The 27,717-nt window shown below is 35.4% G+C and overlaps 2 protein-coding genes and 1 long non-coding RNA gene across 5 annotated transcripts in view; 2 read left to right on the top strand and 1 right to left on the bottom strand.

Moving 5' to 3' along the window:
- Nucleotides 1-1,573: 1,573 nt before the first annotated feature.
- The window catches only part of LOC126631419 (receptor-like protein EIX2), a 38,111-nt gene continuing 11,967 nt past the window's right edge, over nt 1,574-27,717 (top strand). Inside the window, exon 1 of the mRNA XM_050301561.1 lies at nt 1,574-1,681. The gene's annotated coding sequence lies outside the window, so the exon portion shown is untranslated. The remainder of the gene's footprint in view (nt 1,682-27,717) is intronic.
- Nucleotides 1,729-4,434, top strand: LOC126631527 (receptor-like protein EIX2). Of its 2 annotated transcripts, none has more exons than XM_050301646.1 (3): nt 1,729-2,666; nt 2,730-3,960; nt 4,061-4,434. In XM_050301646.1, exons 1-2 carry the CDS (start codon nt 1,871-1,873, stop codon nt 3,938-3,940), a joined length of 2,007 nt encoding a protein of 668 aa, XP_050157603.1. In that variant the 5' UTR covers nt 1,729-1,870; the 3' UTR covers nt 3,941-3,960; nt 4,061-4,434. The 2 variants fall into 2 exon arrangements, with proteins under 2 accessions (XP_050157603.1, XP_050157608.1); XM_050301651.1 differs by having other exon boundaries at nt 4,058-4,434.
- The window catches only part of LOC126631959 (uncharacterized), a 37,567-nt gene continuing 14,951 nt past the window's right edge, over nt 5,102-27,717 (bottom strand). The window contains exons 1-6 of one of the 2 annotated variants that reach the window (XR_007626519.1): nt 7,932-7,957; nt 6,855-7,212; nt 6,148-6,225; nt 5,928-6,002; nt 5,688-5,772; nt 5,102-5,458 (exon numbers count right to left, since the gene is read on the bottom strand). This is a non-coding gene — a long non-coding RNA (uncharacterized LOC126631959). Of the gene's footprint in view, nt 5,459-5,687; nt 5,773-5,927; nt 6,003-6,147; nt 6,226-6,436; nt 6,464-6,854; nt 7,213-7,931; nt 7,958-27,717 lie in introns of those variants that run through there. The other variant, XR_007626520.1, reaches the window with a different exon arrangement.

Raw genomic sequence — 27,717 nt, 5'->3', positions numbered from 1 at the left:
GTTGGTTGCGTCACTTGATTCCTGAAGATCGGCCGCTACGCCTAGCGAGTCGGCGGTGGCTCCCCATCTACCTCTACGTAGTAACTCGCTTTTTTTTTCTTTTTCTAAAGTTTATAATTATATAAAATAAATTTTATTTTTATTATTTTAATATTTTAATTCATATATGAATATGGAGTTTTTGACAAAATTATGATGTAATGACCACATTAATTTTTGACACTCTCTAGGGACTATATTAATCGATTTTTCAATTCTAGGGACCATCTTCATATATGGTCAATTTTAGAGATTGTTTGTGATAAAAGCCCTTGCTATAATACTTACATAGTTACACATATTTAATATGATTATCATTTTGATTGTCACTTGGTGGTTCTATTAAAATTTTATATGTTATATTTTTAACAAACAATATTATCTATATTAAGAGAGTGAGGAGTGGGCTAAGCCATGACTAGCAATAATATAGTTGAAGTTCGCCTATGTAATATTTAATTAAACTTGTGGGACCTAATTATGTGCCACATCAGTACATAACATAATTTTTGACGAAATCTTAACGGAATAACCACATTGATTTGTGACACCCATTTTTAGGGATTACATTGATTGATTTTGAATTTCAAGAATCATCTTGATGATGTGAGTCAATTTCAAGGACCATTTACGATAAAAACCATTCATTGAATACTTAAACTCTTAATATGTAATTTAGGATTGATTGTTATTTGTGAAACTTGAAATCGGATTATCTTTCCCAAATCTGTAAAAAAAATTCTTCATTTCTGTCCAATTTTTAAGTTAAATAAAAAATCAAACCAATCTGAATTTGAAATACGCAAACTCGAATTACTTTTGTTTACTTTCTAAGAATTAAAAGCCGCACCAAAGAGTAACCTCGGTTTTCGCAGAATCAAAACATTGTTAAAGTAAAAGAAAGAATACGAAGGAACAAGAGAAAGGGGCTAAAGACGTTTCGTTGCGCATAGAAAACAATTGAAAAAAGTTCAAATTTATTTTGGCCGCACGATCTGTTTCTAACAACTAATATTTTCCATACACAAGTCAAGTCAGTAAACTTATTACATATGAAAAGACTTTGCAATAGCATCATCATGAGAAATTTTTCATTATGATCGGCACACGGATGGTACATCATGTGTTTTAAGTGGTGAAAAATTTTATTTTTTATGTTATTAATTTTTTAATACACATGTCCTACAGTTTGTATAGTTATATCATCCCGTGTTTCGATCACATCAAAAAATATCTTCACCACCATTCGAAATTTCGCCCTACTTGCATGGTTGAACAAAAAATTTCGCCATATTTTGACTTTTCAAAACTGGACTTGTATTTATATCAGAGGGGTGCTGTGTGCTGCATTTATGCATGTTTTGTGGTGCTAGCTTCATATCTTTATTACAACACTTGGGTGATTAGTTGTGTGTTCTGCCTCTTGATCTTGATTGTTATTGTTTTTAAGATGGGGGGAATTATGGTGCTTTTGCTATTAATCATCACCCTACATGTTGGAAACCTTACCAACTTGCAGTACCTTGATCTTGCCAACTTGCAGTACCTTGATCTTGCCGGCAATGACTTCAGTAATGTAGAAAATCTCAATTGGCTCCCTCGTCTTTCTTCGTTGACATATTTGGACTTGAGTGATAACAATCTCAGTAATGTTTTTTATTGGCCGGAAGCAGTTAATAAACTCCCCAAACTAACAACCTTGAGATTACAGAACTGTAGTCTTCCTTCTCCTCCAGTTCGTTCCACTCTTTCAAACATAAATTCTTCTAAATCTCTTTCTAGCATTCATCTTTCCTTTAACCGTCTCTCAACTTCTTCAATATTTCTGTGGATGTCCAACTACAGTACCTGCCTTGTTGATCTTTATCTCTCTTTCAACCATTTGACCGGTTCGATTCCTAATGTTTTCGGAAACATGAGCTCTCTTGCACATGTTGATCTCTATGACAACCAACTTGAAGGAGCAGAACCCCATTCTTTCTCTACGTTATGTAGTTTGCAATCATTGGATCTTTCCGGCAACAATTTGAGTGGACAGTTTTCCAGATTTGTTCAAATATTGCCTACATGTGCTCAAAACTCCTTGGAGAGTTTGCGGCTCTATGGAAATCAACTTGCAGGGCCATTACCTGATTTTACCAACTTTTTATCGTTGAAAGAACTATATATTCCTTACAATCAATTAAGTGGAAGAATACCTGAAAGTATCGGACAAATGTCAAAGCTCGAGTTGATTGACCTTGGTATGAATGCTTTGGAAGGGCTGATTTCAGAATCCCATTTCTCTGAACTCTCCAAATTATCATATTTAGATTTGTCCTCCAACTCACTAGTTTTAAACTTCCAGTCTAATTGGACTCCTCCTTTTCAACTGGACTATATAAGTTTGGGGTCTTGCAAGATGGGTCCGTATTTTCCGAAATGGCTTCAAACTCAGAACGAGTATTCATCCCTCAATATTTCTAATGCTGGAATTGTGGATATCCTTCCAAGCTGGTTTTGGGGTACGACTCGTAATGCGAGATCTATCAGTCTTTCCCATAATCAAATTGGAGAAATGTTTACAAATTTGACAATGGATTTTGCAAATTACCCTGAAGTGCATTTGAGTTCGAACCAAATTGAAGGTCAAATTCCCGCAACTCTATCGCATGTGTCATATTTGGATCTCTCTAATAATAACATTTCAGGGTCGATTTCTTTCTTGTGTGCCAGTGCAGCTACGCATTTAAGTTTTCTTAATCTCTCATACAACTATCTCTCTGGAGAACTTCCAAAATGCTTGACACATTTGGGCAATCTCGTCATGCTTGATTTGAGTTCCAATGCTCTTTCGGGAAAAATTCCTTCAACGATAGGCTCCTTGTTTGGGATCGAAACATTGAAATTAAGAAGCAATGAGTTTGTGGGAGAGTTGCCTTTATCCTTGAAGAATTGCACAAGTTTAGTGGTTCTTGATCTTGCAGATAACCAGTTGTCGGGATCAATACCTAAATGGTTGGGGGCTAGCTTTCAAAATTTGGTTATCCTAATGCTTTCCTCTAACCACTTCAATGGAAGCTTGCCCTTGCAACTATGCGATCTAATATACATTCAAATTTTGGATGTCTCTGTGAACAACATCTCTGGAGGTATACCGAATTGCCTAAAAAAGTTGACTACTCTGGCTCAGAAAGGAAATTCAAGTCTAACCGTCGGACATTCTTACGCGATATATACTGATCAACATTTAGGCCAGGAATTGATTTATGAGGATGATGAAATCTTCATATGGAAGGGAAGCATGCAGGTTTACAGGAATACTTTGGGGCTTGTAAGAAGTATTGATTTCTCAAGCAATAGATTGACCGGGGAGATTCCGAGGGAAATCAGTCATCTTGTTGGGTTGGTTTCTTTAAACCTTTCTAGAAACCAACTTACAGGTCAAATCACTCCAGACATTGGAAAATTGGAGTCCTTGGATTCACTTGATTTGTCAAGAAATCATATAGACGGAAGAATTCCAACAAGCCTCGCTCGGATAAGTCGTCTTGGTGTCTTGGACTTGTCACACAACAACTTGATTGGAAAGATTCCAACCGGCACCCAGCTCCAAAGTTTTGATCCCTCTTTTTATGATGGAAATCCACAGCTCTGTGGACCTCCACTTAAAAAGCCGTGTGATATCGAAGAAACGGGTCCAGATCAAGTTAGGAACGAAGAAGACAAGGATGGTCAGCTTATACGCTACGGATTTTACATCAGCATGGGGCTCGGGTTTTTTGTTGGATTTTGGGGAGTTTGTGGAAGTCTGATATTCATCAGGGAATGGAGGTACACATACTTCAAGTTCTTGAATTCGCTGAATGATTGGCTTTATGTGAGGGTAGTGTTGATCAAGCGGAAATTAACGGATGCTTAATAGATAAGCTGTAATGTGAGGTATGTAATCTCTCTCTCATCGATGCATCACGATTAATTTGGTATTTATGATCAATTGTCTTCTTCGAACTTACCGGTGCTTGTTTATTTTTATCAGTAGCTCCAGGCATCTTCTTCACTTCAGTTCAACTGCGTGGCTTCCATATCTGCATAAGCTGTCAAGTGTTAGATGCTGCTTAATCCAGTTATAACGAGATTGCAGAAATGTACTAGGAATATGTTTTCCTTGGTAAATGATTTGATACCGTGCCTTGTTTGTAAGAACTTTTATTCATTGCAACTGTTTTTTTCTATGAATATTGTTAAGAAAGATAATATTGTAAATTGATTTTTAGTTATTTGCTTTTCTATTTAGTTTGTAACTTGGAAATTTTGCCCGCGCATTGCTGCGGCGGGATTAGAATCGTATGAAAGAATATGTTTGTAAGATATAAAAGATTGTGTTACATAAGATATTACTATTTGCATTGAAAACGTTTGGTACACTTGCAAAAAAAAGATTAGATCGATACATTCCACAAAAGACTACAAAATTTTGGAGTATTTACATGCAAAAAAGATTAGGAAATATTGATTCATTTACATTGACAAAAGAGTTTATATATGAGATCCATGATATGAGATTTAATTCCACTGTGGGTGCATGTTAATTGGCCTCATTAATATTATATATGAGATCCATGATATGAGATTTAATTCCACTGCGAGAGAGAATTGGAGAAGCAAGGTTATGGTTTTTGGTTGAGAGAAACCAACATGAATTAAAGAAGCACAAGGGAAATAAGACTGTCGACAAGGTACCTTAAACTAGGTACCTTGTTTAAGGATTTGCGATAACAAATGCAGAGAAAGCAGCAATTAAGGATTTACTTTTTTTATTTATTTCAGTTTTGTTCTGTTTTTTTTATTGGTCATGCAAGTGGAGTTACTAGGTTCAGATACTCTTAAGGTACCTTAAACTACCAATCTCGTTTCTTCCCATCAAGAATTAGAAGATATGATGTAACAATCATATTCTGACCAGAAATCTATATGCCAAATAAAATTTCATACGAAGCTGTGTTTAGTAATTTAATTTAACAGGTCAGAAAAAGAACATCCTATTGAAGGGCAAATTTGGATATCGGTATGGACATGAAAGTAACTATTATCAAAGCTCTACTCAGAATTTCCCACACAAGTATCGTAATAAGAACCTAAAATATAGATCTACAAACAATTGTGTGAAGATTTTAAGCAGTCAAACTATGCTCTCTGAGTAAAGTTGGGAATAGAATGCTGCTTAATAAGAGAAACATAGGAGAGAGAACCAACCTCAGTTTCTTCCTGAAGAGGAGTCAAAGAAGCAACTAATGACTTTGGATTTGGTAGCTCTGGGGTTCAGATTGTAAACATCATGAAGCCAAGCGTGCCAACTCAGTACCATCATCATTAGAAAGCTGTCCTTCCAAGAATCTGTCAGCATCTGAAGATTCCTGTCTCATATCAGGTCTAGGGCCTGGCACAAAACGATCAACCAACAGATGAATAAATTTACGTACTTGTGTTTACATATCCTAAGAAGGATAAATCCTCACACAGAGTTCACAACAATTGAAAGTAAACTACATTTTATCGTAGGTAAAAGAGTAACCATTAGATCTTTAGAAGAGTTTCCATAATTAATCTTTTCCTACAAATGGTTTTTTCTTTATTTTTGTTCAGTTCTCCACTTGGACATCACTTACATGGCTAGAGGGGATATGCTTTCCGCTGAGAAGATCAATCAAGAGAGTCCAAAGCTATATACTGCACTTTCTGGTTTTACTCTCCCTGCAAGACAAGGGATGTGAGGTGTATAATTGCTGAACTGCATACTTAAAGGATGTATGTCAAGAAAATCATAAATTTGAATGAGTTATTTGGAGCAAAAACGCCGCTTTTTCCACAATCTACCTACCAGTCCTAATATGTTCAGGAGTAAATACCAGATTTGTACTATAACTCTTCCCATCCCAACTATTTTTCATCAGGCCAAAGGTGGATATTCAGGGATTGCCATCCTGAAAATTTATAATAAATAAAATTATAGAATACAATCAGAATATACTTTGGAAAGGATATGAAACAGATGGAGTCAAAATATAGCTATCTCATCGAATAAAATTCTGTAAGCATTAAGGTCGTGATAAAGCGCATGCCCTTTACTTGTGCAGTATTCTAGAGCCAGTGCAAGATGTAACACAACCCTTAATCGCATTACCCATTTCATAGGTTGCACATCCCCTGACAATTCAAGAAGGTAATAAAGTTATATTCCACAGAACATTAGCACGGTACTCATTAGCGGAAACATCCATGCAACTAACCAGATAATTAGCAAAATTCAAGAAGATGTATAACTGAAACAAGACAACTCAGTTGTCAACATGAACAGATGCTATAAACAAAAGAGAATATTAACAAAAGTTTCTAAAAGGGGAAGAGGCAGTAACACCCCTCAACCGTTGTCTCAATGTAGATCCTCACACCAACATCTCTTAAGTAATATCTGGAGATGACGGAATTCATGGTGAAGAAGTGATAAGTTATACCAGAAGAAGGACATTTATATTTTGAAGTTCTAACATAATGTGGCCCTCATTTATTAAATAACGATTAAATAGCATTTGACAAACTAATTACTATTTTTTCATCAGAAATAACTACACCAGGAATCCTACACGCTTTCTGTACACAATTACAAGCTTCTGAACAACATCCTCCCTACCAATGTTTTTTACAACTTTCAATTTTTTCTTTCCAGTTTGTCAAAGAAATTAATATACTCAATTCATTTGACGCACAAGAAATCAAATCAAGTAAAAGAATTCAAATACTATATATACTGCTGGAAAATGACCAAAATCTAATACCATGGAAATTATGAAGCTTTGGCCTAATGATCGTTGCCAGTATATGCTTAGAGCCAAACCGAGAGGTGGCAAACTTGGCACCTGGTCGATCGGCCTGGATTTTTCACTTCTGTCCAGCTGCTTTGCTCCTTTTGGATTCAAGCATAGTACCCTCCTTAACTGCAGCTTGAGATTCACTGTCCATTCCACGGGCCAAAAGGGCAGCAGCTTGAAGATAAGATGCAAAGTGCCAAACTGGGGAAACTACTTGTGCTTGCATTGCATCGTTTAGAGCTTCCTGAGGCTTGTCAGTCATGAGATAAGACAGACTACGCAGGGGAAAAATTGTTGGAGAAACAAATGACCCAACACAAATGAACTGCAAGCGAAATAAAACTGTCAGCAACGAAAACAAATGCAAATAAAACAGCAATTAAGGATTCACTATGTTTTTTTTGGTTTTGTTTTTTTTATTGGTCATGCAAGTAGAGTTACTAGGTTCACGTACTCTAAGGTACCTCAAACTACCAATTTTTGCAAAAAAAACGTCATTCCTAACTGATTAAAAATGCTCCTCTCTACATTCAGGGAAGAAAAAAGAAAGTGCTCAATAATCTACACAGCATAGCAGTCCAAGAGCATTCCTAAATCACATTTTCTCCAGCTTTTTACAATAGCAACTTTGACTTCGTCATAAACAATCAAATCTAAATGATAGATAGATCGCTTTGGGTGTCTTGAGCAATCAAATACCAAAACATTTGTAATTACTGAGTGGTAACTACACAAGCAGAGAAAACTACTCAAAATCTAACCCACATTATCATTTTGCTAAAAAGACATGAACAAAATCGATGAAAAGCGAAAACAAAATATACCAAACTAGTCCAGTTACACAACCCACATTCATTCTACGACTAACAATTGTAAATCCAAGCCGAAATGGAAAGACCCCAAAATTTGTGAGCTTAAATTGCACACCTGAGAAATTAAATTGTGAACCCAAAGATTAATTTTTCATTTTCTCGCTACCCTTTTGGTAACAAGATCAAAGTTCGATTTCTGAAGATGAAAATGCGGCAAGAAAAAGGAACTTACGGGGTCGAAAGCGTTGGGCTCGAGCCGTAATCAGCCGTCAAGAGGAAATAGGCAGCAGCGACAGGCCGCCATGGTCGTCCTCCTCACCAGCCTTTCGGTTTTTGAGTTAATCGTGCGATGCTTTTGCTTTCGCTTGGATTCTCAGTTAAGAAAAATGGGGTTTTTTTTTTCAACTAGATGAAAATACAAAATTAAAAAAAAAAAAAAAAAAAAAAGAGGAGAAGTCAGAGAAAAATGTTTAAAAAAAATAGAGATGTTATGGTTACTTGTGTGAGTGAGGTTTGTTCGAAATTACATTCTGTTCTTTTAATTGAATTGTCTATTTACTCTCTTTTAATTGATAACTAACATTTTTGCACGCCTGAATATATTTTTTTTAAATATATACTCTGTCCATCAATGTGAAATATATTATGATTTGATATATATATATTTTTTAAATATAAAATACGAAATTTATTAAACTGACTGTATTATGATTTGATTCAACATCAATTGCACATTTACATAATGAGGGCAAACCTCTTATTAAATTAAAGTACAAACAACTATTGCATTAATCTCACATCTCTTCCCGCATCGCTTGACATTTATTCTATCTTAGATCTCACCTGCTATCAAATCAAAAAGTTGATTTGATGAGAAACGAACCTCTGCATAAGAAAAAGGTCATGAGAAGTCTTGCATTGTAATCCCGAAAAAACCAACCGAATCAATTTTAGAGATACTTGCAAGCTTTCAGCCAGAAACACGACAATATTATAAGGAATGGGAATTACCTACCGCAAGCGTTAAATTGAATGCCAACGCCTCTTGGTCATATTTTCATCTAACACTATATGGAAAGCGAACAACAAAATATAATTGAAAAAGTTCAACCCAATCATGAACTCAAATGGTTGCTGAAGCTTTTTCTTGATTTCCAAACCCTTCGGCCTGCCAAATTCACAATTTGCATTCTATGTACTTCTTCTGCAGCAGCATAATGCATTACAATTAGAAAATACAATACCAATATCCGTGAGATCAAATTCTTTTGAAGTCATGGAAAAGGAAAACAATTAAAACCTTAATTATGCTTTTTTAATCATCAACATGAATTTACTTCCCCTCCACTTTTCACACAGCCGTGCTTTTGACTGCAAGAGTACATTTACCCAAAACTTGTTAGGAAAAATATGCCACAGGTCACCAAATAGGTGGGTAAGGGTAGTATTTTTTTTAATTCATATATATAGCCAAAGTAATATACTGATGAGATGAGGCCTTGATAAATATCATGTTGGGTTGCCACATCAAAATGTTACATAGTTTTACTGGAAGATAACAATTATATCAAATGGCTCTTCAAACACGTTATATTTTGTGCTAAAAGATATTAGTCAAGCATTTAAAGAAAATCTCCCTTTTTGCGTTGCTTCACTTTGATCTTTAATGTATTTTTAAAGTTAGTCATAAAAAAAATTTAAAAATGTATTTAACACGGACCAATGACGAGAGCACATCCACAATAAAAGTTGTAAAATGTGTTTGAAAGTGATGTACAAGGTAGCCAAGTGCTTTGGCTTAAAAATGGTGCTGGTTGACTTTGAGGAAACTCTACATTGCATCAACCTATCAACTGCTCATTTTATCAACCAATTTGTATAAATTGGTGCTAAGCTCTTCTGAAGTAAATGGATTGTAAAATCATGAATTGTAATTGAGCTCTTTTATTGTCCTTAAAATTATGAATTTAAGGAAACAGAAAGGATAGTGTCACATCCCAGTCTAAGGCCCCACCACATCCCTGGTGCGACTTCACCGTAGCACGATATTGTCCGTTTTGGGCCCCGACCACGCCTTCACGGTTTTGTTTTTGGGAACTTACACGAGAACTTCCCGGTAGGTCACCCATCCTGGGATTGCTCTCGTGCGAACTCGCTTAACTTCGGAGTTCCTACGTAACCCAAAACCAGTGATCTCTCAAAGGGCCTCGTGCTAGGTAGAGATACGAATATACATATAAGGCTTATAAGATCCTTACCCCTGGGCGATGTGGGATCTTACAATTGATGGGTGACCCACTGGGAAGTTCTCGTGTGAGTTCCCAAAAATAAAACCGTGAGGGCATGGTCGGGGCCCAAAGCGAACAATATCGTGCTACGGTGGAGTCGAGCCCGGATGTGGTGGGGGCCTGGGCGAAGATGTGACAAAATGTCTGTTAGCAATGATTGAGATATTTAATGTTTTCGGTTGCAAAATTATAATATTTGAACTTTTTTTTTTAATCTTTTGAACAATCGTATTATCTACACTAAAGGAGAGAATGGTGGATTTATCCTCACTATGGGTTAGCAACAATATAGTTCAAACTAACCTTTGGTGAAATCAAATATAAGACTTCTTATTTACAAATGAAGAATACTACCAGGCCGTAGTATTAAGTAGCATTGTCAAAAGATGAGAAACAAAATAGTTGGACTCTGGGCAAAAGACAAATGGGCAAGGAATAAAGAGCCCAAGTTAAAGGGGCATGCTACTCATGTGTGAAAGCAAAAGCAGAGGAGGATCCTTCGCTCCTTGCAATTGACGCATAAAAAATAGGAGGACATTGCCAAATAGGAATTCAGTGGGATTATTCCATGTTCTAATTTCTCTAGTGGGATTTGAAAACAATATTTTGTTTATACATTAGTAGATTGTTATGATTTCTACAGTAAAATTTCTTAATATTTTGTTGTCATAGGTACAAATTGTTTTGGTATTGTTTATACTAGCCTCTTGCGTGACAACACGTTCCTAATTTGACAATTTTATTAATTTTAAATGAGGGATTTGACAAAAATGCCCCTAAAGGCAAAGACATTGACTTTCGTTGACCAACATATTGTGAGGCGTATGAAACATTCTTTAGTGTATCTTCATACTACTCATCATTAAGAACGTGTAAGCGCAAGCGGAATCGAAATCGAAGCTACGGTTAAAATTTTACAAAACATCGAATACCTAGGACAAATTGGTAATTTCATGTTTAGAGAGATTTTGTATTGATTTGTTAAACACGTGGGGCCCACACCCTACTCCTGCCATATCCCGTATCCTCACCCTCCAGAGATCTCGGTCTCTCTCTCCCATTATTTTTATTAATTTCAAACTCTCTCTCTCACACATTAAGACTTTCTCCCTTTCTCTCTCTCTCTCTCTCTCTCATTTCACTCGTCATTTCTCCCTCATTTCACTCATCATTTCTCCCTCATTCCTTCATGCTACAGAGACCGGTAAAACACGACCATTCTGGCGAGATCCTTTGTCATGGAGCAACCACCGCCGATGGCCACAACTTGTCTCCCATCACCGAACCAACATCACTTGACTATTCCGGCGAGTTAAACCATCGGACCACCAATGTGCCTTGTCCTTTCCTATCTCTGTAAGCTCAGATCGTGAGCATCAACCCAGACTCAGAGCTCAACACTGCACAAGAACTTTGCCACTGTTCATCATCTATTTCATGGAACTCCAACAAGATTTCTCGGTTTTCCAACTTGGGTAAGTTATGTTTTTCCTTCCATTAGACCTTAGTGATGTTTTGTTTTGCTCAAAACCTGGACACTGTGTCTTGGTAGTGTTTCGGTGCAGTTACACCTCCGGGAAATTTTCCCTAAAAATTTTGGAAGCTTGGAACCGTGGCCGTTAGGCCACTTTTAGAGAATTTTTCCAGCCAACTTCGACCGTATCTCGGCCCAACTCCGATATAGATCTATTCCCTGCATTTCCTACTTCATTTAGGTTTTTTGAATCATCAATTTTGGCTGAGATTTAAGCTCGTTTGGAGCTCTAGAAGTCGGCGGTTCAACCTGCAAAATATAGGTCCTTGTGAAGAAGGCGAGTACGTTTATACTTGCAGGCGCGTGGAGGAAGCCACCGCTAATGGCGCATGTAGGAACCCAAGGTCCCTTCTTAGGTTTCTCGACGTGCCGAACCCGAATCTGCCGTCCATTTTTCGAAATTCGATTGTTTTAAAATAGTTCATTTATTAGCTGTACTTTGTACGAAAAACACATTTATACATTAATACTTTTATACATTTACGTAAATGATTTCGTTTCTAGGTGAAATGCATTGCAAGGATCTTCTAATACCACAAGGCAGGCTCGACTCGATGACATGATTTGTGAGTGGGTCTTTTCTTTGATATATACATACATATATATATATATGTTTAGTTTCCATATATACATCTAATAATGAACTTTCTTTATGACTGCCGTAGTTAAATTAACGTTTATGGTAAATGACATAACGATGAGAATTAGTAAGTCGTTATAAACCGTATGAGATGTTTTAGCTAAATTTACGGCTATGAATATGTGATGTTGACTAGAGTTATCGAATCACTGCATGACTATGTTTATGTTATCTTCTCATCGTTTGCTTTGTCGGTGTTGGTATTCGTCCGGCCCAGGGCCAATCTTTCACTTGTATGTGCACATTGCACCATACGCTCAATTTGGATCCATTGTAGGTGCTAGTCATGTCCTAGTTTGCTATAGGCAATTAGGACTTGTATGTGATGCGCATAGCGCCAGTCTTCACATGATTGTAGTACTAGAGCGTATATCATTGTTATACCCAATCATGTTCATGTCAGAATACCTCTGCATGAACTCGTGTGTTAACATGTGTCGATAAACACTCGATATGAGATGTTTGCTTACACGAGATTAATGTTGATTACAGACATCATGCATTTACTTACAAAATATTGTGCCGTATTGAATCTTGAGATATTGTAGAATACGGTAAGTACTTAACAAAAAACCAAAATGATAACCACTCCATGGGTTGTTTTTTTTTTGTGTGTGTGTGAATTTCTTATTTTATTTAAAAATTTAATGGGAGAGGGTAATTTTGAAATTGTGAATGTTTCATCAATTTTGTCCTTTCTTTTTATATTTGTACTAGGTTCTTGCACACGCCTACACATGTGGCAATTGGCTCTTTTTATTTTTTATTTGAAAAAACAGAAACAGAAAAACAAATCAATAACCACTCCTAGGAAAGTAACTCTGTGGGAAAGGTAGGATCTCAACGCGCATGATTGCATTTCGCAAATGTTATATTAAAAACATTCTTTCTAATTTTTACCCTTTTTAGATTTCTTAGTTTGAGGTGAAAATGGAATTTGGAGGATTTTAAGAAGATTCGACTTAGTGATAGAGAAATTTAGCTAGGTCCTCTGCTAGGACCTATGGGATTTCCTCCGATTTTAGAGAGAGATAGAGAGAGTTCGTGGGGAAGGCATGGTTGTGTGCAGTTTGTGGGGTTAGCCGACCAGGAAGGGGTGACTGAGGGAGGTATGGGAGAGTTTGATTTTTCGATTTCCTCCCTTGATTCATAAGGTAATGCACTGTTTTTAATTCATTGTTTATTGCCAATTCAACTTTATTTTTTAGTTTATTGTTTTTAATTCATTTTTTATTGTGATTTGCCATCTGCTTTCTCTAAATTGCCATAGATATTTTTTTTCCTTCATTAAAGTTGTCATAGATTTTTTAGATTGTTTAATTCATCATCAATTTATTGTTTTGCCTGGTGGAAAAGTCCAGTCTTGGTGTACACTTTGACTCAAATTTAAAAATGATTTCTTGACTGTTTAGTTTGTTGAACAACATCCTTTCCTACTTTCTAAAGCTCATTTTCTTTATTTTAGCTCACAGACCGACTCACTCCACTCTGTCTGTCTCTGTGATTCTGGGTTCTGTTCTACCATTTTTGCTTCTGAAGAAACCTGATTGCAGGTTCCTTTTCCATTTCCAAGCATCTGTTATGCTTTGTGCTGCTGTATTTTCTGTTGTTAATGAGGCTCGATTGAAATATGCATCAATTTGATTGAAATATGCATTAACTTGATGATGTTGTATTGTCTATCTCTGCATTTTCTCTTTTTCTCTTTTTAATGAGGCTTTATGCTGCTATACCAAAATGATGAAATATTCATTTTTAATGATAGTTTTATAATTGGGTGTGTTTTAATTCGGGGTTTTAATTTGATCAGTGTCACTTTTTATGATTAGGATTTAGGACCTTGATAACTTGGTTGATTAGGAATTTGTGTGTTTACCTCCTGATCAGTTTTCAAATTTAATTCATATAAGTCCCTTTCTGAAGAGGGATTTTGATTAGCAACAAGACCTTACAACTATTGCATTCTTCGTTTTCTTGAATTTCTTTGGTTTTTTATTGGTGATTGAGTGGTGTTGGATTGAGAGATTTGTGGATTAGGGTTAGTTGGGGTCTGTTTGGTTGCCTAGAAAATTTGGGAAAGAAAATGGGGTCATGGGATTAGGATTTAGGACCTTCGTAACTTGATTGATTAGGAATTGTGTATTAATCTCTTAATTAGTATTCAAATTTAGTGCATATAAGTCCCTTTCTTAAGAGAGATCTATTTTGATAAGAAACAAGACCTTACAACTGTTGTGTTCTTCGTTTTCTTGATTGTAAAGTCTCTATACCATGTCACATATATTAATAGGATGCTTAGGTAATTGTAGAAGAAGTTATGCATGCATTCTTTTGGCAATCATTTCCTAGAACCTGTAGTGATCCTGATATGAGTCTTAACTCTGCCTTGGTCATAGCTCAACATGGAAACATTATGGAATATCTTCTTTATAAGCGTTTCCAGGCTCTAGCCTCCTCTTTTTTAGCAGACTTATCTAATATATAACAAAGCATGTTCTACTAGAGCTCAAATCAAACAAAGAGAGGGAAAATCAAAATTCACCAGAAATAAAAAATAAAAACTTAATTTATTAAGATGTATCGAGGAAAGGTTTTAGTCATTTAAAATCGGGTTAAATTAACCATGTTATATAGTGATACTAATTTGATGCTTGCTTGCCCTGCATTCAACTCAGTGTTTAAGGATTATGTATGTTTCCCACTTCCCAGGTCTAATTCGATCGCATGCATGTAACAATAGTTAAATTTGGGGACTGGACAATTAACTAATCATAATTCATATATTGTGTGTAATTACCTCCACAAGTGTGGTTACAATTTGAGCCTTTTCTTTGTTTTTTTTTCGTTGAAGCTTTCCAGTGCTTCTTTGTACTCTTTTTCCTGTTTGTTGACAAATAAGATCATGTTTATTTTTTTTCTAATTTTCGAGTATATATACATAAAATGTTAGTGGAGTCGATGCATGCTCGAATAACAAACCTCACACGGAGTCACTCGCATAAAGTCTGAAAATCTAATAAACTCTAATCTGATTTTCTATTTGAGTGATGAATGAGGAGTGTAAGTGCAAATTCTAGGTTATGGGGAAGCATTAGTATTTGGAGGCACGCATTCCTTTCTACCATTATTTCAAATGTTCTCTAACTTATAGGCATTAATAATCTGTTTAACTACATGATTCCCCATGTACCTAATTCTCCACTGCTGTTATTTATAAGTGGGGTAGAGATTTTAAAAATTAGTTTTAGACCTACTATAATTAACAACTCATGCACAAATTATTTAATTAAGTACCAAATTTTTGTCCTATATGTCTTAGTAGAACAACCAATGTGGTTTACACATCACATATAAAGTGGAAAGGAGAATGCCAACGGGTAGGTTGGAGAGCACGGTCATTTTCTGTATAAGTTTTCTATCACCAAATATGGGTTGGAGAGCATGATCATTTTCTGTTTGCACATCACAAAGTTTGTTTTGGGTACTTCACACACCATTGAGGCACAAATGTTCTTCCTTCATCAGTTAATTTTCTTTATATCAAAATTGAACAAAATTTAATTTTCCTTTGTATCCAAATGTATTAAAGTAATTGTGATTGAAGTTTGTTTATGTCTGCTTTCCAAGATTTATTTTTTGAATACTAGATGTCTTACTCCGTTTACAAGTGCTTTTTAGTTAATTGAAAGAACGCTTTTCATTCTTCGGTTTTCAGGACTTCATTTACTGTTTACAAGTCAACCCCACAATACCAAAGTACAAGAGAAGCGAAGATTTGAGGTAATTTTTGCTCTAACTTCTTTGGATTTTATATTCTGGGTTAATTATCAACCAGTTTCTGCTCCTAGATTTAGAATTGTAATTTGGTACCACTGCTGCCAACTGCCACCTGCCACTTGAGTTTTCACATCCTAATGGCACAAAATGGTAATTTTAAATTCTTGGTTATGGGTAAGCATTAGAGCACCTCCAGCGGGGGAGGTTGCTCGGGGGCCAATGGATCAAACAGTAGCAAATTGCTGGGGGGATGACCTCCAGCGTAGGGAAGCCCGAGCGACAGGCGAGGCCCGAGGAGCAGGCCCGTCGAGGATTGCCAGCCCGAGAGCCCGAGGGCTGCGTCAGGCACGTGCGTTTCACGCGCGCGTGGGCGTGATTCGTCCGACAAAAAAACAGGGATGGGGCCCGCGAATTCAGTTTTGAAAAGTTACCGTTGGGGAAGCCACGTGGCTTCCCCATGTCCGTTCGATTGAAACGGTCCTATTTTATGGACCGTTGGATTTCCAACGGTAAAAAACATTTAAAAATCTTATTTAATTTCATCCGTTTGATCTAAGATCAACGGTCCACGTTATTAGGCTTTGTAAATTAAAAAAAAAACAGTTTAAAAATCTAAAATGTTACCGTTGTGACACGTGGCACAATCTGGAGTGTTGGAATTTAAATTTTTTTAAATCCAACGGCAGAGATTAATTAGGTGAATAAAATTTTTTTTTTAAATGTAAAAAAATTCTTAAAAATCCGAAAAAAAATTATGAAAAATTATAAAAAATTTTGATTTTACTTTTCTATAAATACCTTCTCATTATCTTCTACCCTACACCACAATTTCATATTTTCTCAACTACTTTCAACCACATTCCTATCTTTCTCCCAAAGTTTCAATCCAATTTTTTTCCAACAAAATGACTACTCAAGCAGGTACGAATTGGACGCTTCTTGAAGATGTTGCGTTGTGTACTAGTTGGGTTCAAGTTACTCATGATTCGATTACGGGTAATGAGATGCAGTTGCGAGAAATGTGGAGTATTATTCATACCAATTATCTTGAGAAAATGGGTGGGCAAAGAACTAAAGAAACGATGTCCAGTTGTTGGAAATTACTTAGTCAATCGTTTAGTACGTGGAGAGACGCCTTGACACAAGCTAGTGGTAATCTTCGAAGTGGGGAAAAAATAGCGGATCAGGTAACAATATATTATTTATTTGTTTGTATTATTTGTTAGCTACTTTCATTATATTTATTTGTTTGTATTATTTATTTGTTACCTACTTTCATTATAATTATTTGTTAGCTACTTTCATTATAATTATTTGTTAGCTACTTTCATTATATTTTTTCACTGGAGTTGCTCTTAGTATTTGGAGGCACAAATTCTTTTCAGCCACTGAACCAAGTCCAAAATATTTTTTCACGTAGCTTAAATTAATCTAAAATATCATTAGAAATTAAAAAAAAAAAACTTGGTTCTCTTTATGTCATTGTTTCTTGTGTAGTTTTCTAGAAATGAGGTTGAAAGGTTGCACCACTTATTTACTCCATATATATGCACATCCTTATAATCTGTAGACTAAATAAAGCAAAGAAACATCATGATATTGCTAATGGATTTGCTATGTTTTGGAATTTCAGGAATTTCGATTGTTGGAGAGAGAAGTTGGTTCCTTGGTATTTTCAGGTACATAATTATGTACCCTTATTTTTATTCAAGCCTATTTTAAATGTACGATTGGTTTGTGTGAAATGAATGAAAAAGAGAGTTAAAATACCCTGTTTTGGATTTTGAAAAAGAGAGTTAGAAATGTATAAGGTGGTCCATTTTATATACCCTGTTTTGGATCAGTGTGTGTGTTATTTGAAAAGGAGACATGAATGATCAGTGTGTGTTATTTGTTCAAGGAGACATCCTTATTTGGATTTTCTCGCAAGCCTATTTTATATACCATGTTTTTATTCTAAGGCTGCTGCCGTTTGAATATGATTCATTAAAACGTGCTATCATCAACAATTTTCATGAAAAACAGATTTCACTTTGTTTCCTTCACTCAAGGTGCTTTTCAATGTTGTTTCTAAGCTATTATTTTCGTTACCGTTCTGTAAGTTAGTGCTAATGGATTTGCTGTGTTTGTGATTTTCAGAAATTTGGATCGTTGGAGGGAGCACTTGGCCCTTTGGCTTTTGAGGTATATTTATTTACGGTGATTTTGTTACTATGTTGTTACATTTTATTCATGCACGTCGGGACTAACAGTGGAATGTGTAATTGTTATCTCTTAAGTTGGTATAATGTTAATGGTTTGCAAATGTCCACTCTAATAACACTGATATTGTTTCTAACTTAATAATTATCACATGCACATTTAGTCAAGTCTCTTATAATTTATTAAACAAATAAAATGAAAAATGAAAGTTATCTATTTTCTGTTTAATGAGAGTTGCAATCTAGGCGGGTGGGCTGGCGCCGTCTAGGCACCCTTTCTTAATTTTCAAATGCCTATGAGTTAATTGGAGTGGTGGTGAGCTGCCTAGTGCCTAGGCAAAGCCTAGACGCGGCTAGACGGAAATTTTTAAGTCTACTTCTCTCTTCTTTTGGTGCAAGCCAGTTATATTGCAGATAGTAACAGATACTTGGGGTCCCGTTCTCTCTTCTTTTGGTCACCTATCTCTACGTAACTTGTAAGTCTACTTCTTTTTTGTACCGTGTTTGAGACGAAATGACATCGAAATTTAGTTGAGATAACTAAGTACCTAAAAAAATTCGCCATCGTATAAAATTGATATGATTTTGACGCTAATGGCGCAAATACAAGTCCACAAAACCCCTGGTGTTGACTGAAAACGGATTGATATACATTGTGGCAGATATATTTGCTCCTCCTCCTTTTTCTCTTTAAATTTGCCATGGTATTTTCTTGTCCATATAAATTTGATGCAATCTTGTATTTTTAGATGTAAACTACTTCCATGTGCTTGTGCATGCTTTTGGTTGTGCTCCAGCTTGGGCATGGAGTAATCTGTGAAACTAGCGTCATAAAATTTGGATGACCAAAACCCAAAAATGTTCTCTTAGTTAGTTACTTGGTGACCAAATATATGGTCATTCACTATTGAATTTGATATTAATTACGAAAAAAAAATGGATCTCATTGTAGGTTAATACAAACTATGAATCACCCCACAATAACAAATGGATAATGCTATGAAAATCAAATTTTTAAATCAAATTTGCTAATAAAAATCATGATTGTTAATGATTGAATTATTAAGTAAGTGTTAATTGACATGTTTAATTTTTATTAGTGACACGTTATTTGGCTTAAAATTTTGTTCTCTCTAGATTATTCATAACAAAAACAAATTTCTGGTTTTTTTTTTGGGTGTTTTGTTAAAGACACATGTCCCCATTTCCAGTTGGTGATTTTTCTTCTCATATCTGCCTTTGAATCATAATGAACGGTGGGATTTAATAGTGGCTCTGACTCGGTCTAGCAAATGACGAGGACTCTATATTGGCGTCCTTTTTCCTGCTTTGCAAATTGCATTGTAGGGATATTGAATACGTGGCTCTGACTTGGCCACCTCTATTTCTGGACATCTCAAACACGTTACCATGAGCAGAAGCATTTAGGGCTGGTTTGGTATTGCTATACTTTAAAAAAAAACTGCTTCTGCTGTGTTGTAAGAATAAGCGACTGTGAAATAAAAGCTGTAGAGTGTTTGGTAAACTTTTTTGTAAAAATGCTTTTGAAAAAAAAATGCAGTATTATAGTGTTTGGTAAAGTTTTATGTAAAACTGAAGTGAAAAAAAAACCGGTTTTTCAAAGCTAGGTTTTGCAGCTTCTTGTTTTTGGCTTTTTCACCCAAAACTGTGAAAAAAAACTAAAACTAAATGTTTACCAAACACAAAAAAGCTCCCAGCTTTTTTTTTAATCACCTCAATCCCAAACTTAATAGGAGAGAAGCAGCCCTTCTCAAGTTGAAGGGAATCAATGGTTGTGTGAAGGTATTTCGAACTCTGTATTTGGTATAATACTTACATATCTAATTGTCATTCTGTGATTTTATTAAAATTTTATGATAAATTATAATTTGATAACATTTTTATTTACTTGAAATATATAAAAAAAAAAAAGGTTCGAATCGTGTATTACAAGTTTTTGTAATCAATTTATTCTCCTCACTTCTTGATGTAAATATAGCAAGGAATTCAAAAAGTATTAAGAAAAAGGTGTAAGCATAACAAATTTATTCTCTCCACCCTTGGTGTAAACTTGTAACACTAAGGCCTCATTTGGTATTGATTTTTTCACAAAAAAATTGTTTCTATTTAAAGTTAAGCAATAAAAATGTGTTTGGTAGAACAAAATATTCTACCTATTTTTTAGTGCAGTGGCCTTCAGACAATAGTTTTTAAAAGTTTAGTGATATTTCTCTTCACTTGTAAGTAAAAATTTAACATTATGAATTAGCTTCGTTCACGACTCCGTGGATGAGGGAGTTCTTCCTCAAGGTACTTAGTTTTCAATTCACGAAATTTCATATGAATGATCGAAACCGTTCAAATACTTTGTAAAGATCATATCCAAAAAAATTAATAAAATAAGAAATCAAGTAGTCATTCAACTATACATAAACAAACGACTAAAAGTATTATAAACTGTCTATTTATTTGCTACAACGGATTGACTACATGACTTTACAAATTCTGTCCAACTTTATGCATGTACTACAAGTAAATCGCACACATACCAAAGGGCTAAGGCAAACACCATTTAAAACGAATAATAAATTTGGAGTATTTGATTTTATCCAACTTTATGCATGCAGTACCAATCAACAAATATTGTATGTTCTAAACGAATAATTCCAAGGACCAAAAATTTTAAATTACTAAAGTCATGAAATCAATACATTCCCACTTGATAGTGGAAACTTTCATGCCTATATAAAGATGTGGGTATGTTTTGGTCACCTGTTGAATTGCCTTTGATAGTTACTTATAAGCCCACCTTTGTTTGTAACGTGTTTGAGATGAAACAGAAAATGCATTGGACAAGGAGAAGTAGTAGTTATTTTAATGTACAAAGATTTTCACTAGTATTGAATAGTCTATTTTCAATCTTGTCCATTCATTACTACGTACTATTGAATTCTCTCATTTTGTGGTATTCTCTTTTTGTAACTTGGTTTTCAATCCCATTGCTTGAAAATCCCCCACCCAAATATACCGTGTCATAGTTTGTCAGTGACGTTTATCGGTTTTACCAAAGAAAGAATAGCGCAATGGCCTCCAAATTACAGCTTTTAAAAGTCTAGTGGTATTATTTTTCACTTGTAAGTGAAATTTTAATAGTATGAATTAACTTTGTTCATGACTTAGTGGATGAGGGGAGTTCTTCCTCAAGATACTTAGTTTTTAATTCATGAACTTTCATATTAATATCGAAACTATTCAAACTTTGTAAAGATCCTATCTAACAAAATTAATAAAATATGACATCATTTAGTCATTCAACTGTATAAAAACAAATGAATAAAAACATTATGAAATGCCTATTTATGTGCCACAGCTGAATGACTATTGACATGTGGCGCCCAGTCATTGCCCATAATGGGCACCACGTCACTAGTCAACAACTGATTTAACATTAACCTTAACAGATGTATGAAAGTGTTTCTGAATTATGACTGCAGGTACCATGAAAAAAATTGATGTACCAAATGTTGAAAACCAAAAAACTTGAGGGTAGTAAACTGAGATTAGGTATTATGAACTGTTTATTGATTTGCTACAGCTGATTGATTAAAAGACCATATAAATTTTATCCAACTTTATGCATGCAGTACAAGTTGACAAATATTGTATTTTATGAACTAATAATTCCAAGGACCAAGACTTTAAATTGCTAAGTAATGAAGTCAATTGGAAACTTTAATTCCTGTATAATTAATGATGTGGCTACGTTTTGGTCACCTGTTGAATTGTCTCTGATAGTTACTCGCCCACCTTTGTTTGTGGTATGTTTGAGATGAAATGGAAAATGCATTGGAGAAGCATAACTATTGGTTATTTTATTGTACAAAGATTTCCACAAGTATTGAATAGTCTATTTTCAATCTTGTTCATTCATTCCGCATCATTCATTATTTCGTACTATTGAAGAATTTTCTCATTTTGTGCTATTTTGTTTTATAATTTGCTTTTTAGTCCCATGGCTTGAAAATCCTCCACCTAAATATATTGTGTCCTAGATTGTCTGTGACATTTATCGGTGTTACCAAAGAGAGAATACGGAGGAACATGAGAAAGGGGCAAACGAAAGACATTTCGTTGCGCGAAGAAAATAAATGAAAAAAGTTCAAATTTATGTGGCTGCAAGATCTATTTCTAATGGTTGATATTGTCCGCACATGTGTTATGAAAGTTTGCCTGAGCATACACAGGTAAAGGTAATTGACTTGTTACATGTGAAAAGACTCTGCGACATAACCACCATTCGAAATTTCGAAAAAACATGAATTGAATGACATCGAACCCACCCCTACCCACCCGCACAGTTGATAGAAAAAACTCAAGCAATCACAATCATCGATTCTCACAGTTATCAATGGCTCATACTCTCCCGTCACCTCCTCCTCCAAAATTTTCACACGAAAACACAAAATTTCAAACGTCATGTGATTCCTCTGCTATCCAAACCGTAAATAAATAACCCTCAAAGCCTCCGCCATTTATTTGCTACAGCTGATTGATTAAAAAACCATATAAATTTTATCCAACTTTATGCATGCCCTACAAGTCAACAAGTATTGTAAATAGATGTCAAGGAGACTTGCCTTCATCCACAGTAGGCTCACTATATCACATGGAAACTTTGAAATTAAGAAGTAACAGATTTGTAGGACAGTTGCTTTCATCCTTCAAGAATTGCATCTATCACTATCCACTAATTTGTTATTCAAGAATTCCACCAATTAAGAAGCAATGGTACCTAAATGTGATTTTCTTTTTTCTTTCTAAAAATCAACGATATGCATGTATCTCTTTGTAAAGTCTTCCTTATTAATTTGGTTGTCTTCTTCAAAATTTAATTATGCGTGCTTGTTTATTTTTATCTTCAGCGTCTTCTGAGACAGTGACGACTTTACTAGAAGAGCTTACACGGGCCATTATCTGTACAAGTTTTCAAGTATTGGGTTGTCATATAAAGAACTTTACTACTAAATCTCCTTGGTTAAGAAGTTGACCACTATGTTTACTTTATCAAGACCTTTTTTGCAGTATATGTTATGAATCTTGATATTTACTAAAGAAATTCAGTTAATTCTGACCTGCATATGATTGTTTGTTCGTCGTAAATTTTAGTTCAAATGATTGGTTGCGCTCTTGTGCAAAATCTTGTAAAATTTACTAAAGGGTTAACTTTTTATTTTTCATTTTTATCCAAGTAGTAATTTATATTTACATGTAACAACGATGCCATGACGTTTAACAAACTAATTTTTATTTATTTCAGTAGAAATAATATATCGACAATCCCATATGCTTTTTGTACACAGATTATAGAAAATGACATAAAAAATAATTTAAGATATATAGAGGTTGTGAAGGGTGAAAGCGGGGGGGTGGGGGGGGTGAGGAGAGGATTTAATAGAAAAATTAGTATATGCCCACACACAGTGTGTGTGGTGTGAAGTTTTTTATTTTTGTTTTTAAAATTGGAGAGATGAATGGGGAGAGAGAGAGAGAGAGAGAGAGAGAGAATGAGAGAGGTTTAATTTTTAATTACATTTGTGCCCTTAATTTTTTTTGTTATGATAGGAGACTAAATAGTATTTTCAGTCTTTTTTTTGTTGACAAAAAAAGTTCAATTAATATGTAATTTAGATAAAATAAGAAGATAAGATGTGAGAACATTGGCTTTTTGTGTAAGTGGAGGATGACAGAGGGATGGAGGAAAGGAGCCTACGGGGCATGGGTAAAGAGTAAAAAAGGAGAGAGGAGAGGAGGGAAAAAGTGAGAAGAAAAGTAATTTGTGTTATTATTCATATTTTATTATATTTTTTGTCTTAATTATTAAATAAAATTATTAGATGCTTTTTAGTTAAAAAGTTAAAGTTTTGGCAATTTAGTCTTATGATCTAGTAATATTATTCTTTACTTGTAAATAAGAGGTCTTATGTTTAATTCTTGCCAAAGGCAAATTTAAACAACATTATTGCTAGGCTAGCAATGCTAGCCCATTGTGAGTTTAAGCATGTCTCTCTCCTCTTAGTGTAGATACTATCGTTTGTTTAGAAAAAAAAATTCAAAGTTTGAAACTCTTTTTACTATCCTTTCAATGCCGGGTTAGGACCTTGTACTGTTATTTGCAAAATATTTTTTCCTTTTAAACAATAATATGGTTTAAATTCGCTTATGTAATATTTAATTAAACTTGTAAGACCTAGTTATGTGCCACATCGGTATAAAACAGAATTTTTGAAAAAAATTTAACGAAATGGCCATATTGATTTGCAATACCCATTTTTAGGGACTACATTGATTGATCTACAGTTTTAGGGACTATATTGATGAGGTAGGTCAATTTCAAAACCATTTGTGATAACAACTCTACATTGAATACTTCAACTCTTAATATGTAATTTAGGATTGATTGTTATTTATGAAACTTGAAATCGGATTATCTTTCCCAAATCTCTAGACTTTTTTCTTCATTTATCTCCAATTTTTAAGTTTAAAAAAATATCAAAACCAAACCGAAATACGCCAAGCCGAATTACTTTTGTTTACTTTCTAAGAATTAAAAAAACGAACAAAATAGTAACTTAGATTTTGACAAAACCCAAACCTTGTTAAACCGAACCTCTAGTAAAGAAAGAATACAAAGGAACATGAGAAAGGGGCTAAAGATGTTTCGTTGCGCATAGAAAACAAATGAAAAAAATTCAAATTTATTTTGGCTGCATGATCTATTTCTAGTGGCTGATATTGTCAACAAACAGGTCAAGTCAATAGACTTATTACATATGCGAAGACTCTGCAATAGCACCACATGAGAAATTTTTCATTGATGACTGGAACACGGTAACATACCACTTATTTTTATACAATTTTTTTCTATTTTTTTAAGTTATTAACTTTTTAACACACATATTTCACCATTTGTATAGTGACACGTAGAGTACCATCATTTGTTTCGGTCACACCAAAAAATTTCTCCACCACCATTCGAAATTTTTACCCACTTGCACGGTTGAAAAAAAAATTTGGACTTGTCAAAACTAGACTTGTATTTATATCTGAGGGGTGATGTGTGATGCATTTATGCATGTATTGTGGTGCTGCTACCTTCAGATCTTTATTTCAACATTTGTGTGTTCTGCCTCTTGATCTTGATTGTTATTGTTTTTAAGATGGGATAATTATGGTGCTTTTGCTATTAATCATCACCCTACATGTGAACCTTGGCAGCGGGTTGGGACCTAGCTCCTCGGTGATTTTAAGTAAATTTATTATTAGCGTATGAACAAGTGCATGCTTATAAAAAAATGTCGTACCCAGTGCACAAGGCTCCCGCTTTACGGAGGGTCTGGGAGAGGTGAATGTCGGCTAGCCTTACCCCCATTTATGGAGAGGCTGCTCCCAAGTCTCGAACCCGAGACCTACCGCTCATGGGCGAAGACACTTACCATCGCACCAAGTGCATGCTTATACTTCAAAAATAAATAATAAATAATTGCATGCACTTGGTGCACAGAGGACGAAATTGCAAGCCAACTGGAGAAGTAGAACCCAGATTCGACTGAAATAATTAAGTAGCAAAAGAAATCCGCGATCAAATAAAACCGATACGAAATCATACGATAGCGTACTAGTGGTACAATCCAGTTATATCGCAAATAGTAGTAGATACTTGGGGACCCGTTCTCTCTTCTTTTGGTCACCTATTGCTAGTTTCTCTACGTAGCTTGCAAGTCTACTTCTCTGTTGTACCATGTTTGAGACGAAATGACGCCCATATTTTGTTGAGATAACTAAGTACCAAAAGAAATTCACCATCGTATAAAATTGATGTGATTTTGATGCTAATGGTGCAAATACAAGTCCATCAATCCTCAATAGTACTAGAGAGACCGAAATTTTAAATTAAATTTGTTAACCAAATGACATGATTGTTAATAATTAGATTATCAGCTAAATATTGATTAACGTGTTTATTTTTTATTGATAACATGTCATTTGATTTAAAAACTCATTCTTCATAGCATTATTTATAACAAAAGCAAATTTCTGGATTTTTTCGTATTTTGTTAAAGACACGTGTCCCATTTCCAATTTGATTATTTTCTTCTCGTATAAGCCTTTCAATCACAATGAATGGTGGAATTTGACTTGGTGGCGCAACGCATATTTCTCACACGTATTGGGCCCAACAAAAGACGAGGACTCGATTTCGTCATCCTTTTTCCTGTTTTGCATTGTAGGACTGGGAATATTGAATATGTGGGTCTGACTTGGCCACCTCTATTTCGGGACGTCTCAAACACGTTACCTTTTTTTTTGAAACATTTAATAGAAGCATTTAACACGTCTCAAACACGTTACCTTGAGTAGAAGCATTTAATAGTAGAGAAGCAGCGCTTCTGAAATTGAATGGAATTAGTGGATGCGTGAAAGTATTGTGATTCTGGCCAATTCAACAACTTTACTTCTGTCTAAAGAAGATATCAACGTCAAAGGAACTCTTTTCTCTCCTCCGTGAGAGCGTTTTCTCCGTCGTGAGCTTCCGCCGGTGTGCGTGCCCTATTGTGGGTGTGGGTCGCTTTCCTTGATGTATCTGGGTTCGCTTTCGGTGTTGATGGACTTCGATTTAGGGTTATCTAAGTGGGGATGGTGGATCTCCTCTGGGGCGATTTGTGAGGGGTAGGTGGAGCTTGTTTTTCCTTGGTAGTCTTAGTTTGGGGTGTGTGTTTATTCTGTGTTTGGTGGGGCTCTCTCTCTGTGCTTTTTTGCTGTGGTCCGGCTTTTCTGGTGGGGGTTTGATAGATTGTGGTTGGTGGAGCCTTTATTCCGTCTCTGTGCTGTGCGATTGGGGTTAGCGCTTCGTCGGGTTGGGGTGGGGCCTGCTTGGGGGAGAGTGGGAAGGGCTGTTTTCCCTCCTTTCTCTTATGTGGGGGTTAGGGTTACTCTGGTTATTCAAGTTGGGGGTTGGGAATTTATTCCTATGTACGGCTGGTATTGATGTGAGAATGTTCGGAGGGTTTGAAGGTGGTCTCAGTGAGGTTGGTGTTAAGATGGGTTCCCACCGCTCTCATAGCTTTGAATGCTGGATTTGCTGTTATGGGTCTTCTGAGGAGGTGGTTGGCCGAGTTAAAGGAGTTCAGCCTCTCTTGTCCCATACCGCTAGGTATTTGCAGGCTTATGCTATTAATGCCTACATTTATGATTTCCCTCTGTTTCTGTTCGAAAGTACGAGGCAAACTCAAGATCTTCTACTGGTACTGGTGGGTACTACTCAGGCTTTTTCTGCGAAATCAAAGTCTTCTGCGATTTCTCTGAGGCTGTTGACGGTGTGGTGCCTGCTGCAAATGGAAAATCCTAGTGTGGAAGAGCTTGTTATTCATCTGGATCGTTCGTTGGATTTATCGAAGATGGAGATTGGTGTGAAATTGGTTGGCAAGGCTTTGACGCAAAAATCATTGAATAAGTGGGGTATTAGAAATATTCTTAAAACGGCATGGAAGGATCTAGGTGAAATGGAGATTAAATGGGTC

The sequence above is a fragment of the Malus sylvestris genome, chromosome 1 (assembly GCF_916048215.2).
Source record: "Malus sylvestris chromosome 1, drMalSylv7.2, whole genome shotgun sequence".
Lineage (NCBI taxonomy): Eukaryota > Viridiplantae > Streptophyta > Magnoliopsida > Rosales > Rosaceae > Malus > Malus sylvestris.
Note: the sequence above shows the minus strand (reverse complement) of the source record. Positions and strands in the feature narration are given on the sequence as shown.